We start from the raw sequence: 20,299 nt of genomic DNA on the forward strand, positions 1-20,299 counted from the left end.
TAGTTCAAGGATAATGGATTGTGTATACATGCTAGTCCATCAGGAACAGAAGTAATTCTTCCATTTCAGGAAGGTTTAAAAAAACCTTGGTCAGAGAAAAATTACAAAAAGATATTAAGATGTATAGTTACAGAATGTATTAAATTAATTAAATAATAGTTATTTATTATTAAATCTATTAAAACAGTATAAGAAGTAATAAAAACTTTAAAGAATTAATTGAAAAATATTGACTATATATGTTACTTAAGTTGCAGATTATTATTTAAAAATTCTTTAAAATGTTATTTGAGTAATATTATTTTAATAATAGGTAAAATTAGTTTAATTTAATTTTAGCACTTTCAGGACTGGCATCGCACATATGCAACTGCAGTAAACTGTCTGCACAGATAACAGTCACGTAAACTCATTTTAGAAGTTTATCATTTGAGTACTATCATTGTTTTAATGCTACTAATATAATTCTTTCACCGATATGTGCTTTACTTTATCGGGTTTAAAATGAACTCTGGATTTTGCACTATAGATAGGTTGCAACTAATAGGTGGAAATAGAGAGAATAATATCATCTTACCAGCCGTTCTGTAAGTTTTATTAAACTCTGTTATAAAAATGGCCGATTCATTGCATTTGTGTCCAGGATATATTTCTTCTCATTTAATCTCCAATAACGCTCAAAGTTATTGAACATATAGTGAATAAAATAAACATATATTATACTGAAGCCTTTGTACAAACAAATCTTGCTCATTCAAATTTACAACAATGGAAACCTGCCGACATAGATAAATACTTTTTGAATTTGACCGTGCTTGTGCCAAAAAATGAGAACAATTCAATAAGAGTATTGGTCAGCAGATGGTTATTACATTCCCTAATATTTTCCGAAACTATGACTAGAGACAGATAGAACATTCTTATTACGCTTCATTTTGCCAGTAATAAAGATCAACCACCGGCTTGTTTTCAAAATTCAAGAATTATTAGCTAAATTGAAAAAAATTCTCAAATGTATTTATCCTTTTCAAAATATAGTAATTGACAAGTCTTTAGTTTCTTTTGTTTTGTTCAAATGAAGGCTTAATTTTGTTTATGTTTTATAATGAAAATTGTTTTAAAATTTTTCACAAAAAAAAAATTAGTTTTAAATTTGAAATGAAATAAAAAAATTTGTCCCTAGTGAATGTGAAGTGATAAATCATACAGAGAATGATTATATAAAGATGAGCAACTTTAATAACATAATCTAGTCTGAGCATGAATTACGATTTACAATATGTTAGTCCTGAAAAGATTAATTAAATCAGTCAAAGAATATTATTATGATTGTAAGGAATTTATTAAAAATAATAACCAAATTATAATATGGTTCTTTTTCATAACCACAACTGTAATTCTGCATTAACATTTTTTTTTTTTTTTTTTTTTTTTTTTTTGTCTTCAGTCATTTGACTGGTTTGATGCAGCTCTCCAAGATTCCCTATCTAGTGCTAGTCGTTTCATTTCAGTATACCCTCTACATCCTACATCCCCAACAATTTGTTTTACATACTCCAAACGTGGCCTGCCTACACAATTTTTTCCTTCTACCTGTCCTTCCAATATTAAAGCGACTATTCCAGGATGCCTTAGTATGTGGCCTATAAGTCTGTCTCTTCTTTTAACTATATTTTTCCAAATGCTTCTTTCTTCATCTATTTGCCGCAATACCTCTTCATTTGTCACTTTATCCACCCATCTGATTTTTAACATTCTCCTATAGCACCACATTTCAAAAGCTTCTAATCTTTTCTTCTCAGATACTCCGATTGTCCAAGTTTCACTTCCATATAAAGCTACACTCCAAACATACACTTTCAAAAATCTTTTCCTGACATTTAAATTAATTTTTGATGTAAACAAATTATATTTCTTACTGAAGGCTCGTTTAGCTTGTGCTATTCGGCATTTTATATCGCTCCTGCTTCGTCCATCTTTAGTAATTTTACTTCCCAAATAACAAAATTCTTCTACCTCCATAATCTTTTCTCCTCCTATTTTCACATTCAGCGGTCCATCTTTGTTATTTCTACTACATTTCATTACTTTTGTTTTGTTCTTGTTTATTTTCATGCGATAGTTCTTGCGTAGGACTTCATCTATGCCGTTCATTGTTTCTTCTAAATCCTTTTTACTCTCGGCTAGAATTACTATATCATCAGCAAATCGTAGCATCTTTATCTTTTCACCTTGTACTGTTACTCCGAATCTAAATTTTTCTTTAACATCATTAACTGCTAGTTCCATGTAAAGATTAAAAAGTAACGGAGATAGGGAACATCCTTGTCGGACTCCCTTTCTTATTAGGGCTTCTTTCTTATGTTCTTCAATTGTTGCATTAACATAAAAATGGTTAAATGTTTTTTTGGTGTTCTGGTGTAAGCTGCATCACAACACTTGATGCATCAAGCAACGGTTTCTAAAGAAGCTTAACTTCATCCACACTAGCTTAAATACGGGTAAAGTTTTTAATAACTTTCATCTTAAAATGTGTATTCATTTTTTAAAAACAGTATGTCCTTGATACCAAAATTCAAATGTATTATTAATAATAATAATAAGGTTAGTGTATTACTATCATATTTTTTTTAAAGTAAAAAATTATATGGTTTGAACTTGCTGCAAATTAAATCAATTCAGAAATTCAGAATTAATTCAATTCAAATTAAATCGTTTAAAATGTATTGATTCAGAAAGCATCTCCACAGTAGTAGGTCTGAAACTTCCTGAACTAAATCTCTGTAATCTATAAAAGTAGTGTCATCTCTCGAACAACCAAGGAACTATGTAGTACACTATGTGATGAGTGTATATACAAAATTTCATCATGTTTCATCACTCCAGTCTCGAGTTATATTTGGCTGTGTACATTGTTTTCACATGACCTTGTGCGAGTTCACAACATGGAACAGAGTAGCATGATAAAATATTGTGTTCAACTTCAAAAATCTTTCATTGATACTTATTCTACAATATAAGCAAGCATTCGGTGATGTAGCCGCATCTCATACTACAACATACACGTGATGAAAGCAGTTTAAAGACGGTGGAGAATCATTTGATGACGACAAATGAAGCAGGAGGCCTCACAATGAAAATGTTGCAAAAGTGCGCATGCTCCTGCTGGAACAACCTCACCTTACCCTTCAGGCCATAGCAGAAGAGGTAAAGATGTGGTATGTACAATTGTAACAGAAAAAATGAACCGCCGAAAGGTGTACTCTTGTTTTGTTCCACACTTCTTGAACGAAGAAGGAAAACAGCTGCATCTTTCTTGGGTTCAAGACTTTGTTGAAACTGTCTATAGCGACCTGAATTTTTTGCAAACAATTGTAACTGGGGATGAAAGCTGGCGCTTCATGTATGATCCGTAAACAAAGCATTAATCTGCTGCTTGGTTGAGTCCTGGAGCACAAAGTCAGGCAGCAAAAATCAAGTGTGAAAATAACGTTGATTGCATTCTTCGACTTAAAGGGCTTGATTCATGATGAATTTGTCCCAAATGGTCAAACCATGAATTTAAATTCTATTTGGAAGTAATGAAACGGTTGATGTGTCACATTTGTTGAATTCAGCCCAAATACCAGGATCCGGGCAGTTGGACTCTCTTACACAATGCCCCGGCACAAATGACAACAATTTTAACACATTATTACACTGCAAATCAAATCACTATCTTATCCCACCTGCTCTATTTACCTGACTAGGTTCCAGCAGACTATTTTCTGTTCCCAAAACTCAAGTTGAAAATTCCCATTGTTGAAAAAGTCTGCTTTTTCAATGACATTCCGGGCATCCAAGGGGCTTGCACCGAACAGTTGAAGGCGATCCCACAAACTGATTTTTCCAGAGCATTTGACGGGTTCTACCGGTGCTGCAGTAAGTGTGTAACTAGAGAAGGGTTCTATGTAGAAGGCTGATGTAAATAAATTTGTTTATCTTTAAATCTGTATTTTTATTTAATTTAGTTCGGGAAGTTTTCAGACATACTCTGTATATTATATCAGTAGGTCAAAAGTCTTATACAATATAAGGAGATCTCAATGAATTAGTTTTTTATATAAATTTTACTGTTTATATTGCCTGCAAATTATTATTACATGTTCGCAAGTAGCTAGATGATTTCTTGGTAAAAAATAGATAAAATGGAAACGCAGAAGTTAAATTTCTATAAGAGCATTCTATGCGCAGCCTCTGTGGCACAAGTGGTAGCATCTTGGCCTTTCATCTGGTTCAAATCCCGGTCAGACATGGCATTTTCACACACGCTACAAACCATTCATCTCATCCTCTGAAGCAATACCTAACGGTGGACCTAGAAGTTAAACACAGAAAAAAAGAGCATTCTGTGAAAACAAGAAGAAATATAATGGGTTATGAAAGGATAAGATTGTGTGTGAATTTGGAAACAAAAAAAAAAATACTTTAAATATATTTATGCAAAAAGAGGCCCATCATTAGCCAATAAGCATCTCACCGCAGTAAAAGTTTGCTTATACAGATGGGGTCTTATCACACAAATACCAAGGAGAGAGTAATTCAACCTTACACGTAGCCAACACCAGCATGATATCACCAGGGACAAGAGATCCTGGCGTTTAAAGGATACTGTGAACGATTTAACCATAAAAGTAATGTAAAGTGAAGCAACACCACTGCCCAGAAGAGTAATTCAAGATGCTTTCCAGATTACATGCAACTATCCTGCCTTTAATTCTTAAGGGAGATCAAATTATCTTTACTTAGGAGGGTGACAGCACATTACTGATCAATGATTTTTTTGGTTGACCGCTTCGAATACATGCTATGAAAAATTGTTTTTCCTCCATATACCAAAGGTCCAACTGAGAACAATTTTTTGAATAAGTAAGTTGTTTGCTAAACTATCAGTTCTTTCTGAAATGTACGAAAAATTTGATCTCCATTGATAAAAATATATTCTAGTATTGTTTAGACACTAAAATAAAAATTTTCTGTTAACTGATTTAATTTATGAGATTTTTCTTTTTTTTAGCACGTAGTCCAGTATTCTCACATCTAAGCGCATCTTTACTAGGGTTATCTACAATAAGGGCGTTTAAAGCGCAAAGTATTTTGGAGAAAGAATTTGATAATCATGTGGTTAGTATTAATGTAATATTATTGTAAATTCTATTTTTGATTTAAAATTTTTCTGACTTTGTGGTAAATTTAGGGGAATAATTTATGAAAACTGTAACACTTCTATATTTATTTATATGAAGACTACAGATAACAAGGTTTTTACAGTTTTCTAACACTGTTGCATTCACAAAACATAACTAAGCTCAAAATCTAACAAAATGAGCTTAAACAAAAATGAATTTTGCCCAAACAAGTCAAGACTAAATTTAAACAATGAATAAAAAAAATATATTTAAATGTATTTAAAGAAGATTTAATTAAGTTTGAGAAAAATACTTAAATCGAAGTAAATAAAATATGTGTTGATGAAATTATCTGTTTGTTTGTTAAATCTGTGTCAGTCAAGGACACTGCAAAAATGTTGTCCTTGAGTAACAGGTGATAATAACCCTCATTATTTGCTTTATGTTGAGTATTTGGTTCATAAAGAAAGTAAAAGACAAGAGGATAACTATCTTTTTTTAAAATGATATCCACAGTTAACTGACTGCTTCTTTAGTCTATGAGATAATTAATTGTTGTATGTAACACAAACCTAAAGCTGTTTTGATGTGATTAGTCAGGATCCTTCAAGAAAGTCCTATTGAAAAGATCAGTTTAGAAATACCTTTTCTGTGGGATGAAGCTCTCTTTTAGCTTTGCTTTAATTCACAAAACACATTATCCGTAAGAGATAATGCATTCCCAACTTGTATTTGTAGTTTGCCTTTCTGTGAATGTCATTCCTCAGTTAGGAAATTCTAAAATTAATTAGACAAAGAATGGATCAGTTGGTTTTTGGTAGTGCACAATATGCTCTTTGATTGCAGTACCTTGAGGTCTTTTATTCTCCAATGAAATTCAAAAACTTTTATTTAGCAGTTCATTTACAGATTTTAGTTTATTTTTAATTATTTGTTTGTCATTACCTGGTAATGAGACAAAATGTGTATCTTAAATGTGGAATATGTTTATTAAATTGTAGACGTTCAATACTTTTGATATTCTTTAAAGATTTTTTTAAAGTATTTCCATCAGTGACCTATTTTATAAAACATTATCACTTTTAAAATTACATTTTGATCCAATTTTAGCTGCAATCCATATTTTGTTAACTGCAAGATTCATTTTTATAATTTTTCCCTTTATTCCTGGAAACTGTGTGAGCTGTACCATACGGGTAAATTTCTATAATTTATGGGAATTGTTTCCCATTAGTTCTTTATCGCATGTATACAATAAAAATAATTTTTGTATCCGTTTTGTTTTTCTCTAATCTAATTATAATCGTTCAGTATTGTATTTGTTTGCCAAATTTTCTAAAGGTTTATCGTTTTACTGACAAGTTTATTATTTTTACTTTCCTACAATCATAGCTCTAGAGCTATACTGCAAGAATGAAACTGTGTAATCAGTCAAAAACAAGGTATGGGTTTTTTTGCATTTCTCAACATTTCATGACCCAGGAACAAAAAAAAAAGTGGTGGAGTTATATTCATATGTACATATATATATATATATATATATATATGTGTGTGTTTATGTTTTGGCATGTTGGAAGTTTAATAAATTTTGACTGGATTAACTGATTTTGATGAAATTTTAAACAGAACCTCATATATATATGCAGCAATCTGTTAATAAAATTTTGAGATTAACATCTCCAAGGGGTGTGATAGATAGTTTTTTGGGGTTAATTTTTTCAACATTTTGCAAACTTAATCTCATTTTATATTAAGCTCAATACATGCATGCATGCATGCTTGTTATTATTTTTTTATTTTGCCCCAAAATTCCCCCTTCCCCAAGAATAACAAAAAAAATGTTTTTTTTTAACCGTAGCATATTTTTAACTAAATTTTTTTATTGTCTTCCTAGACATAGTAGTTGTGCTAGTGACCCAAAAAAAAATAATACTTTGGAGGCAATTAGGAACAGAGGAGCGATCAAGATTTAAAATACTGATTTTTTAAACTTTCTTGGTTTATTTTCACGTATCATTATTTTTCCACTATATAAGAATAAATAAACAATGCCAGGAATGTATTACAACTTTGTTGTCAGCTTTTTTTTTATTTCATTCACTAACCTGTAATTAGTGAGTATTTTTGAATCTACGAGGGTTATTTCTTTTTCAAGGTCCGATCGATCACAAAATTAAAACCACAGTGAAAATAAAAAAATTTTTATTTGTAACAAGTACTTCCATAGTTACGCTATTTCTCTACATAGTCGCCACTCCAATTTAGACATTTGTCGTAGCGTGGTACCAACTTTCCAATACCCTTGTCATAGAACAGAGCCCCCTGTGTTTTCAGCCATGTTTCTACGCTGGTCTGCAGCTCGATGTCTGTGCCAAAATGTGGTCCTCCTTGCCAGTGTTTCACGTGAGCAAAAAGGTGAAAATCGGATGGAGCCAAGTCCGGGCTGTATGGTGAGTGATCAAACTCTTCCCAACGAAAACGCTGCAGGAGCTTCTTTGTTACAACTGCAGTGTGCGGCCGAGCATTGTCATGGAGAAAGACAATGCCTGATGACAACATTACTCTCCGCTTATTCTGAATTGCCCTTCGTAGACGTTGAAGAGTCACGCAGTACGAGGCTGCAGTGATGGTCGTGCCATGTTCCATGAATTCCACCAAGAGAACTCCACTCCGGTCCCAGAACACAGTAGCAGTACGCTTTCTGTTGGAAAAGGTTCGCTTGAACTTCTTTGGTTTACTGGGAGAATGACAATGCATCCACTGCTTGGATTGTTCTTTTGTTTCTTCAGTTTCGAAATGGACCCATGTTTCGTCCCCTGTGACAGTTTTGTTCAAAAAATCTTCTCCTTTATTGTGGTAGTGCTGGAGAAACGTTAGGGAGGCGTCCATTCTCATTGCTTTGTGATGTTCGGACAGCATCTTGGGAACCCATCACGCACACAGTTTGCGGTATGAAGTCTCTCGCTCACAATGGTGTAGAGAGCTGACCTTGAAATTTCAGGAAACAAATCACTCAATACAGAAGTTGTGAACCGACAATTTTCTCGAATCGCCTCATCCTCTCGGTCAACAAGATAATCGGTTTAACACTCGCTTCCTTCCCTGACCGCCTTTATCATGAACATCTGCACGTCCTGCTTTAAAGTTCCTGCACTATTGTCACACTTTGCTGCCACTCATTGAAGTTTCACCGTACACATTACTTATTCATCTATGAATTTTAGCCACATTACACCCCTCAGCCTGAAGAAATTGAATTACCGCACGCACTTCACACTTGGCGAGAGATGCTATTGTTGTAGACATGTTTTACATGCTAGCTGCGTGTTCAGAACTAAACGAAATGACACAGCGTGATTGAAAGCCATACAAGAGATGCTGTGCAATACATATGCGCAAAGGTTCATCTGATTTTTGCACGGGTTTTTATTTTGCGACCGATCGGACCTTGAAAAAAATAACCCTTGTGGTACAAGTAAAAATTTGTAGATTTATCAGAATTTTTTATCCTATTTTTAAACATAATTTCCAGGATTCATTATTTAAATTTTTAACAACTTACACAGCTTCACTTATAATAATATATTAGGTGTAAATGTCTAGGTATGGATGGTTATTCGCCTAACAATATTCTTAAATTAAATTCAATTATAACATATTCATTGGAAACTAAATATGTTTATATTTTATTTATGCGTTTAAATTCTTACATTTTGGCTTTTTAACACCTTTTTAATTTTTATAGAATAAAAAAAAACCAGTTTGTATTTTACTATGGCCTGAAGTTGAAGAGATGAGTGGAAAATTATTTTCTTAATTGGAGAAACCTGTGGTGTCTGTTTTTTTTTCATATTTATCATTTCACTAGGATTGTATATTATTTAAAAAACTATTTTTCTGATTTTACGTATTTATTTATTATTTTCTTTTTTTGTCTTAGGATTTACATACATCAGCTTGGTATATATTTTTATCATCAAATCACGCATTTGGTTTTTGGCTTGACTTTCTATGTGTTATATATATATCATTGGTTACTTTTAGTTTCCTTACAATAGATTCAGGTATGTATGTATTAATAATAATAATAATTAATATTATGATTTTTGCCCATTGATCTTTTTATTTCTTATATTTTTCTTATTTATTTTATAAGATTAAATATTTTTTATCACAGATTTTTTCTGTACGATATACAGAAATATATCAACTGTGGTTTATAATTATGAAGATTGTTTTTAGAGGTTTTTATTTCAGTTTTTATAAATCATAAACAAGTCCTTCAGTATATGATGTGTAAAAATTTCGCAAGAAATAGTTGTAATTAAATCACGGCTATAATTTAAAATATTATATTATCATATACATTACTTAATATACATGCGTATTTGAAAGAGGAAGCTTTTTAAGTGTAGTAGAAAGGACAACATTTTACTCTCAAGAAATAAATACATGCTGCTGTTGGTGATATAAATGTAATGCACAGGGGTCCCCAAAAGTAAGTTTAGGTTGAATGCAACATGTAAACTAGCTGCAGTTCCATCTCGTCTAGAAGTGTGTAAACACAAATCTATAGCGTGGTGTCATTCATGGTAGATTTTTATTGTTTTATAGCTTTTATCTAAAAACCTACTAGAAAGTCTGGAATTTTTTTTATGATTATTCAGAATGAAGGGTAAAGAAAATTGTGAAATTTTATTTTAAATAAGTTGACTACTGAAACTGTTTTAATGCATCAAGAAGGATTTAGGTAAGACTCGATTGTATGTATAGCATTTACTTTTCAATTAGGTAAATTGTATTTTGAAGATCAAACAAGATCTGGACGCTTTTAACCACCTGAAATAATTAAATATTGAAAAGTTCATAATGCAATTGGGAAAAATTATCATCAGACAATTAATAAGTTTTTTAAATTTAAATACTCCTTAAAAATCCCACTAAAAAAAAAATGAATGATAAATTTAAAAAGGGAATGTTAAAAATAGGTACAGATATTGAAGAAGCATACAACTGAAGTACACGTTGATTAATTATATATGAAATGAAATAGCAATTCAAACAGTTTAGCTATGTGCAAGCTCATAAACTCTTTCCTGAATCTCCTGCTTGGAAGTGCTAGTAGCAAAGATGGTGACCCCTCAACAGAAAGCATTCTGTGTTCTGTAGTTTGCAACGTGTGAATCTGTAATTACTGTTCAACATGCCTTACTTTTGAAGTTCATCTAGTTTTCCCAGGAGACAATAACATTCGTATATGGTATAAACAATTTGAAACCGCTGGCTGTATTTGTAAAGGGAAGGGTACAGGACAACCGAGCGTGTCTAAAGACAATGTTAAACGTGTAAGAGAGTCTTTTGTTTATAGTCCTAGGAAATCTTGATGCGCTATAACTATGGCTTTCCTCAACCGCAGAACAAACCAAAGAACTTTATTTGGCAACAAGATGGTGCACCTCCTCACTGGCATTACGCTGTATGTGATCGGTTAAATGAAATTCTCCCCGATCACTAGATTGATCTCCAGGGACCAGATGACAGGGCTTGTTTGCCGTGGTCTCCATGTTTGCCCTACCTGACACCATGCGATTTCTTTCTTTGGGGGTTTATAAAGGATCAAGTGTATGTGCCACCGTTACCAACTGACCTGCCTGACTTGAGACAGGATTGAAGCAGCTGTTGCATCAGTTACTCCAGACTTGCTGATTAAGGTACGGGATAAACTCTTCTGTCGGCTGGATGTGTGCTGTGTGATGAATGGTGTTCACATTGAATACTTGCGGGAAAAACTGCCTGAGTTGCTCTTTCATTTCACGCATAATTTGTCAATGTTAGTAAAATTTAATAAATATTGCATAACTGTAAAACCCCAATATTCATTTTGAAATATACGGTATAGCAAGGAGTAGTTTAAACTTGAAGAAGCATTTTGTGAAGCGTTACATTTAAAACATGGATATTAAGAAAGAGAAACAAAGAAAGGCTGTAGGCATTTGAAATATAAGAATTGAGGAGATTAAAGAAAATTAGGTGGACAGAAAGGGAGGAAATAAAACATTGAGGAGAGTGAATAGAGTGGAAGCTTATGGTGATTAATTCAGAATAGGAAAAACCAGTAGGCTTGGATATATCTTAAGAGGAAAGAAAGGCTGCTTAAAACACTTACAAGAGTCAGTAGAAGATGCAGTACAAGAAGGAACAGAATGAGTAAAAATTATGATGATATAAATCATCTATAATAATAAATCATCTGTTCTATCGGGAACATAAACTATTTCTGAATTAAAAGAGAATTGAGATGGTTGTGGTACAACAGACCTGCTTCAGGTAGATAAGCATATGATGATTGTATATATATTTATGTATAAAATATAAAAGTATTTTGACAATGGGGAAATCCTTTTATTTGCTGGAAATGTTTTTTGAAAAAAATTTAAGTCAAAATTATTAGTGTACAATAAATGTTTTTATAAGCAATGTTGTTTTTTTCTTTTTTTTTAATTTTGGCTATGGGATTTCTTCTTGATATTAAAAAAAATGATACTTGTAAGAACATGGATAATTGTGTAATCCAAAATAAAAAAATTCCTTAAACGTGTTAGCATGCTGTTATTTATATATATTATTTTTTATGTAATTTAAAACATGTATTTTTGTTATTCTATTCATGTATTTTTGATAATATGGTAATTAGTTTATTTTCTGATGTAGGTATAACTGGTAGCAATGTTGGTTTAGCAATAACACAATCATTGTCACTAACTGGAATGTTTCAATGGTTTATGCGGCAGACAGCTGAAACTGAAAATTATATGACATCAGTAGAAAGAGTTCTAGAGTACACAAATTTAGAAGAAGAACCACCACTTGAATCTCCACCTGGTATGTTGTAATGTCTAAGCTTTTAGTTAACTGCTATATAATATTTTTTATAAAAACTTTTTTATAATTATTTTATTAAATTAAGTTTTATCATTGACATATAAACAACCATATTTGTTTCGTGCTCCAATTCTTAAAAAAAAAAAATAATTTTTTTCAAATAAATTTGAAATATTACATTCATGCACGCACCCCACACACACACACACACACACACACACACACACACACACACACACACACACACACAAATGTAACTCTAAACTTGAAGATTAATTGTGAGCTCTTTTTTATGAAAAAATTTGATAGTCCCAGTTGATATAAGCTTACCAGTTTATAATATTTTTTATATTCATTTCTTTTATTTTACATTCATATTTTAAGTGCTGCACTTAATTTCCCTTAAGTGTTATAAAATACTTCACAAATTCTAAGATAGTCAGTCTTTATGTAATAAAAAAGAAATAAACATTCACATAAATTTGTTTTGCATAAAGTTAATATCGGTGAATAGATTTTTCATATAATTGATTTTTAGATTATTGATATTCTATTGTATTTCATTGCATATTTCCAGTTTTAACGTGAAAAATCATTTTGTTAATGTATTTTATTATTTTGTTTTAGATAAGAAATCGCCAAAATCATGGCCATCTGGAGGTAAAATTGTATTCTCTAGTGTATTTCTTCAATATAATCTTAATGATGCTCCTGTTTTAAAAAATTTATCATTTACGGTTAAATCTGGTGAAAAGGTAAGGTTAAGTTTGTATAAAAGCCGATATTATTAGACAATTTGTACTTTCATAACTCTCTTAAAACAATGATATGATATACAATTAGGAAGGTTTTTTTTAATTTCATGCAACTTTTTATAATCGTGGAAGTGCAATTGTCAGTCTTTCAACAGATCAGTTTACATTGTAAAAGCTGTTATTTTTTATTCGTAGAAACATATGATGAATGATTAAGAGAAATTGATTTTTTCTTTTATTACATGACTTTAATGATTATGAAACTGATACTTCAGATTTACCAGACTTAAGTGAAGATTCCAACGACTCAAATTTTGAATTGGAGTTACTTTCAAACTCATTCTATTTTATATATATCAGACAATAATAAAAATTTACATCTCTCCAACACAGTAAAATGAAAATTAGTAACGGAATAAAAAAAAAGTAGATTTTTACACAAAAGGTGTTGGTCCTGCTGAAATGTTACTATGGCGATTTCCTCCTATATAAAATGTAATTTTTTTTTTGTACCCAAATATTGTTCCTGAAATTTTAGGTAAGTAACCGCTAAATCATGGTGTACAAAATTAATATCTCGCTATTTTGTATTTCCTAATTATAAATTTTCAGTTTGATTCTGAAAATGATTATTTATTTCCTCACAGGTGTTTTTTTAAATATTTTTACTTTCTTAGTTCTCATTGGCACAATATTACATCACATGTACTCAAATGTTTTGGCATTTGAGTATCATTCATCATATTCATTACCTGTCACAGGCACTAAATCATATATATCAGTGTTATAAATGAGAATAAAATTATCTAAATTAGATGAATCATATCATTTTCATCTTTAGTTAATTGAAAAATCAAATTTTATAGTACCAATTTTTAAAGTAAAAATTTGTAAATTACAAATTTACAAATTTTACCAAATTTTTAAATTTGTCATCATTTAAATAAATATTTCTACTCATTTTTATATAAATATTATCATACTTCACTGAAAACATAAAATTTTTACATGGAACACTCAAAATTGCATCTTAAAATACACTAAAATAAGTTTTGAATAAAGGTAGTTGCCACATAACGGCGAGCTTGGATGATCAGCCTGCAAGTCATTCCTATGCTATTGTTCTGAAACATTGGCACACGATGATTAGTCATCGCTTAGTAGCATAAACATGATACAACTTTTGTTTTCAAAGAAATATATTTTTGTGTGTTAACAATACCAAGAAAGTGATATGGTGTTTTAAATACAAAACAATTATTTTTATTTTAGTTTTTTCTTTTGATTTTCCACGTATATAAAATTCAATTCAGTGGTTCTGCCTCTCAGTATGGTTCTTTTGATGGCATGTGTTGTGTATTTTGTTTTATAATCAATTAATGTATGATACAATATTTTGTAAAATGTTTCATCGTGGTTTATGATTCAAGCAATTTAAACTTGTACAATCATGTGCGAATAGTTATGGCTGAATTTAAATCTCTTGGGAAAAGTAAAAAACCTTGAAGACAAGCACGCAAAATTGTAAATATGTATGATTTCATAAAGATAGAATCTTTAGCTGTTGGAAAATTAAAAAAATGGCAAGCATTTAATTGCGATACAAAAGTGTTAAGAGAGAACTGCAGCTGCCTGTGGAATTTCTAGGACTCTGGTTCAAAGCCTAAGAAAAGAGAAAAATGGAATTTCTTCGATCCGAGGAGCCAGAATGTTCGTTCATCACCCTGAAAAAGAAAAAGAAACATTCAAAATCAGTTACCGGATTAGGTGATTTTGATAAAGGTGTGGTTAGGCGAACTGTGAATGAATTTCACTCAAAGATAGGGGAGACATACAGTGAATGTATTCTGTAAATTAAAATTAATTTTAACGGCAGTGAAACTAGTTTAAGATAAATTTTGAAAGAATTAGGTTTTAAGTGGTGCAAAACAGAAAAGAAAAGGAGAATTTTAGTTTGAAAAATATGATATTAGGCAGAAAAGGATATTTGCAGGCAATCAGTGATTTTAGAAAATGTAACCAGGCGATCGTATACTTGGTTGGATGAATCCTATGTTTTGTCATCTCATTCGACAGCAAAATCATGGGCTGATGACAGCAATGCAGGACTTCATTTACCAATAAAGGTGAATACTTAACTATAATTCACACTAGAAGTGAAATGGGCTTTATTCCAAACGCAATATTAACTAGGACAGCCAAATCAAAAAGTGGCCCGTTTCAAAATCTATTTGAAACGGACTGAAGAAAATTAGTTCCTAACCTTCCTCCCAAGTCTAGTAGTAATTGACAATGCTCAATATCATAATATCCTTTCTGAAAACTTTTCTGTGTCAAGCAAGAAACAAGTCATGACTGTTTGTCTACAGAAACATCACATTCCATTTTCGTCTCAAATGCTTAAACCACAATCGTATGAACTAATTAAGTTGCACAAAAGTAACAGAAAGTAATACCAATTTGACAGATTGTTGGAAAGAAGTGGGCATCAAGTTTTGTAGCTTTTACTTTGCCATCTTGATTTAAATCCAATTGAGATGGTATGGTCAGAGGTAAATAACATGTTGTGAGCCACAACACAATATTTAAGATGGCAGAAGTACAGAAACTGTGAAGATAAAATAAATTAAATAAGTGAGGAACAGGAAACCTTATTGAGAAAAGATTAAAAAAATCGAAGATGAATGTTAGAGCCAAGAGTTGTTAACAAATTTTCTGGCAGAATCTTCCATTGTCTCTTTATGTAGTGGCTGTGATAATAGTGACAATTACACTGAATGTAGTGACAACAGCAAGGAGAGTGTTCTAAAAGAAAATAAACGGATAATTCATTTTCCAGTAAGTAATTAAAGTTACAGTAATAACCCATCTATCACAATATTTACTGTGTAATTATTAATAAATAATATTTTATATCTTATTACAGTTTAAAAAGTGTAGTACAGAATTAACTGTATTTCTTTTATTTCAAAATTGTTGCATTCATTTGTTAAAAATAGAACAATTATTTAGTAAGGGGGATTACTAAGAACGAGGAACATGTTTTTACATTAGGTAATAATCATCGCCACTCCAAGCTCAGCAGTACTTAGTGGTGACTGTAGATAACAACTCCCTACAAATGAAGCCTAACAGCCAAAAAATATAAATTTGTTTATAATTTTTTAAATTAACATTTTCCTTAAAAGAGAATTGTTAAGAAGTGTTAAGAGAATTGTTAGGAAAATTATAATGCGTTTTGAAAAACGTGCTGGCAGTAAACATGAATTCATGAATACAACATGAATGTTGAGAATAAAATTGTAAGCTTCTATACTACACCAAAAAAAAAGAAAAGTTTTTACAAAAATAAAATAGCTACTGATTTTTAAAAAATTTGTTTAAAAAAATGAATTTACTAATGTTGGGATTTATGAAACAATATACTAAGACTATGCTGCTTGATAACTTTATATCCTAAGATTGCTCTCTTTAAAATCTAATTGGAATACCCTACTGTCAGAGAGATCAGATTTAGTGTAAACATGAGTAAAGGAGTCTCAAAATTAATCATACAATTAAAATCAGAAATTTATATTTAATAGTTTAGTTATCCTTTTAAATAAAATTACATAATGAAAAATTGAAAATTAAACTGAAACTTAGCTAGAGCCCTAAGTTATTAACCATTATACATTATAATGAATAATTATACATTATTTATTCGTTATGAAACAAACTATTTTTATACATATAAAAAAAGTAAATAAATAAAAAAAGGAACATATGAAACACTATTTTACTTAGTGTTTTTTTGACTCATAGAACACCCATCATTAATCTACTTGAAACTCATAGAACCCTTATTATTTATCTATTTGAACTTTGATATTCACATATTAGAATTTCACATATCATCTTACAGAATAAAGTAGCAAATTCCAAATTCTCAGTGTTTAAATGTTAAATATTGTTATTTTAAAGAAAACTTAACAGAGCTCAGCATACACACATATTTGTTTTGACAGAAATTGTAAGGTGTGAAATTAAAAATAAAAAAAAAAATTAATTCTGATATGCATAATTGTTTTATTAATACTTACAGTAATATGGAATTGGCCAATCCGAAATTAACTCTAGTTGTAATTTTGAATATAATTTATCATTATAACAAGTATGATTTTTAATTGTTCTTTACTGAATAGTCGATGGATTAGTATGTAATGGATCTGTTGAAATATTATTGCAGAGAGACCTTTAATAAAAAGTTTCTCATACCTGTATCCTCTTCTTTTATGGATAAATAAGTTACTATATTACGATATCGGTGATAGCCGATTGCAAATCAGTTCAGTTCACGGCATAGTTGTTACAAAAAAAAATTCAAATAATTATGTCGAATTAACGTATAATGCCAAATTATTCAGTACTTTAAATGAGTAATTTAAATGATATGAATATCAGCTTTATTTTTCACAAAATAAACGTAACTTCACACCGAATAAGGTATCTTGTCAGAACTTTACAGACGAAACAATATTAACACTGTAAAAAAAATTTTGCCTTTTGCAACATATTTCAAAAAGGTTAAACTTATAGATAAAAGAAGAATAAAACATAAATAGTACGTTTTTTTGAACGTACACAACATACTAAACAGTTTTCCGAACAACATTTTACGAACAAAATCACTGTATTGAAGTTCACACTGAATCCGAATATAAACTGTGTCTTATCGATGGTCTCCCCACCACCATTCCTGAGCATTACGTAATCTATGTGAATGCGTGTATGCACACTAATGTAACACTCTCTATGGGAAAAGTTTGTTCTCATTGCGAGCATGATGTCGTACTATGATAAAATTTATTTTTAGCAAGAATGCGCGATAAGAATTGAATCATCAAAAAATTGTTAATATTTATCTAATTATGCTGTGATTATCTACAATCAGTCTTCTCTGAATAAATCCATTTAACCTTGTATTTTTAAAATCATCCGTCAATGTAATACAAAATTTATAAAATAAAAAGTATATAATACAAACAAAAATCAACTTAATTAAGCCCTATGAGCCTATTTTAGTCAAAATTTATAATGGTTACAAAATGAGCTGTTGACCAGAATTTTTAATGTTGTAGATGCAGTGTTGACCATTGATTAATAATGCAAGATTGATTTATACAGATCTTGTGTTTGAAAATCAATCATGTATTGTCTCATTTTTGTCAAGTGGTTATTTTCACTTCACTTTTTGTTTAATAATATATAAAATATTGGATATTTACTAGAGGAAAAAATATTTCCCTCATAAAATAAAAAAAAGATTATCCAAAAATTGTTGCCTAATATTGTAACTCATTCTTGCATAACTTTTTTTTTATTTGATGTAACTAATAAATAATTTTTTTTAAGCAGTTATATAACTGCTTATTCATACACTGGCTCATATTCAACCACAATTAGTTTCAACATTTATTTGAATATTTGCAAAAATTACTGTTTTTACTCAAATTACTGAAAAAAATAACAATATTTGCAAAAAACGTTTTTGTAAAATTGCATCCCCACCCCAAAAATGCTGTTGAGCTGTCTGCTATGTTGTGACATCACTGATGACCAGTAGAATTAAATTAATGAATAATATTTAAAGTGTAAAAAAACTTTAAATATTATTATTCGACTCTGGGCTGGCTGGGTCTCAAACTCGATCACCTGGTCGATTCAGAACCTAATGTATTAAGTCTTGTATCTACACCAGTCTGCCGACTGTACAAGGAAAATTGGTTTTATATAAGTTGTGAAATTACATTAGCTTAGTTAGTGCTGACCGTTGCCGCTAGAATCATCACACCCACACGAATTAAATACGGTATGCGCAAGCACTTTAGTTAGAATCATTGAATTAAATAAGCAAAAAAATATTACATTTAAATAAATTTGTTATGTATTTGTGTGTAAACCGAGCTTCAGAAAACCCAGAGTTGCCAGCTTTTTATTTTTAAGAGAACACATGAGCCGAATGACAACTGTCTCCTGTCTGCAAAACATTACCAAATGCTGTGAAGTTAAATAAAAACTATGTTAAAGGTGTTTGAAAAAAGGTAGACATAGACTAGTAGGATTTGTGGTGTTCAGATAGTAATTACCAAATGCCAAGAACATCTTTACAAAAAGCAAAGAGACTTTATAACATGAAAAAATACTCTATATTTAGGGGGGTTCTAACAAAATAAAAATTACTGTTCTAGATTATAAACTTTTTATGGCTTAAATCTATATCTACTACGTTTATAAAACACCATCAGCATAATACATTTTTATATGGCAAAGCTTTTCTTTAATTTGTAGGACATATTTTATGAAAATAATAGTCTAAAACAAAAGCTAAAGTACACAAATAAATCAAATTATCGTAACTTAATATTTTATTTTATTTCTGAATGTTAATCAGTTATACTTTATTATAAGCTTGAAATTTAATTTTTGGAAATTTAATTTTAGCTTTTAAATTTAGTGAGACGTTAGCATTTGTTTTTATTGGAAAAAATTGTGTATTTATTTATAAAGCACATTGTAAGTAATAATAAAACTATAATTAGACATGACATATTTAAATTACTTAAATTTTTATGTTGAAAGACCCAGAGATTACAAACAATGATTAAAATTCAGTTTTTGATAAAATTAAATTAATTATTATTTTAAAACAGTAGGAAACAATGGCATCAAAAGCTAAATTTCAAAGAATTATAAAAACCTTCCAGTACGTGGAAAGCTGAGAATGACGTTCACCACTCAGTTTGAAAAACATGTATGAATGATGTTATAGCACAAACACATCCAAACTAGATAACTTTTAATAAAACATGTTAAAAATAAGTTAAAGAATTGACACCAATCAATGTCCAAAGTCACCAGGAGAATTCAAATGGGACACTGATTGGCAGCCATTCAGGTCAATCTGGGATTATTAATTTTTTAATAAATGTAATACACACTTATAGTAAGAAATACTTTTATTTCACTGCTACATTTATTCAAGAGTTTCACTTGTGCCTGGATATCCGCACTGTAGAAAGATTTATCATTACGTTGAAACCAAAATAAGTGTTAACCTCCCAGTAACAATTTCAAGAGTGAACAGGTGAAAATTGCTGGGAGTGAGGTCCGCACTGTACAAGGGTGTGGCAATAACTCCCAGCCAAGATCTTGTAGCGTGCCGATGACATACAGCCAATATGTCGTGTTGGCTATATGCGGTCATGCAAGGTACTGCAGAAACAGAACGCCTTTTAGTGATCGCACCAGGCCTTTTTTTTTTTCTTGAAAACATTGTGCACATCTTGAAGAACTTTGCTGTTAATATTGACTCCACGAGGTAGAAAATCAACATGAATGATGGCATTTTTATCCCAAAAACCGAGACTATAACTTTGGTGGCTTCGAACTACCTCAACCGGGATAGTCGCTCACTGATGTACGGCCTTCTTTAAAATGTTTGCACCACTCAAG

General features: G+C 30.7%; 1 protein-coding gene across 2 annotated transcripts in view; it reads left to right on the forward strand.

The window, feature by feature from the left end:
- The window catches only part of LOC142332710 (ATP-binding cassette sub-family C member 4-like), a 208,788-nt gene that overhangs the window by 168,188 nt on the left and 20,301 nt on the right, over positions 1-20,299 (forward strand). For both annotated transcript variants that reach the window (XM_075379285.1, XM_075379286.1), the window contains exons 20-23: positions 5,057-5,163; positions 9,109-9,232; positions 11,880-12,050; positions 12,678-12,805. In XM_075379285.1, coding sequence (XP_075235400.1) covers positions 5,057-5,163; positions 9,109-9,232; positions 11,880-12,050; positions 12,678-12,805 — 530 coding nt within the window. The remainder of the gene's footprint in view (positions 1-5,056; positions 5,164-9,108; positions 9,233-11,879; positions 12,051-12,677; positions 12,806-20,299) is intronic.

This window comes from Lycorma delicatula, chromosome 12, assembly GCF_047948215.1.
Source record: "Lycorma delicatula isolate Av1 chromosome 12, ASM4794821v1, whole genome shotgun sequence".
NCBI lineage: Eukaryota > Metazoa > Arthropoda > Insecta > Hemiptera > Fulgoridae > Lycorma > Lycorma delicatula.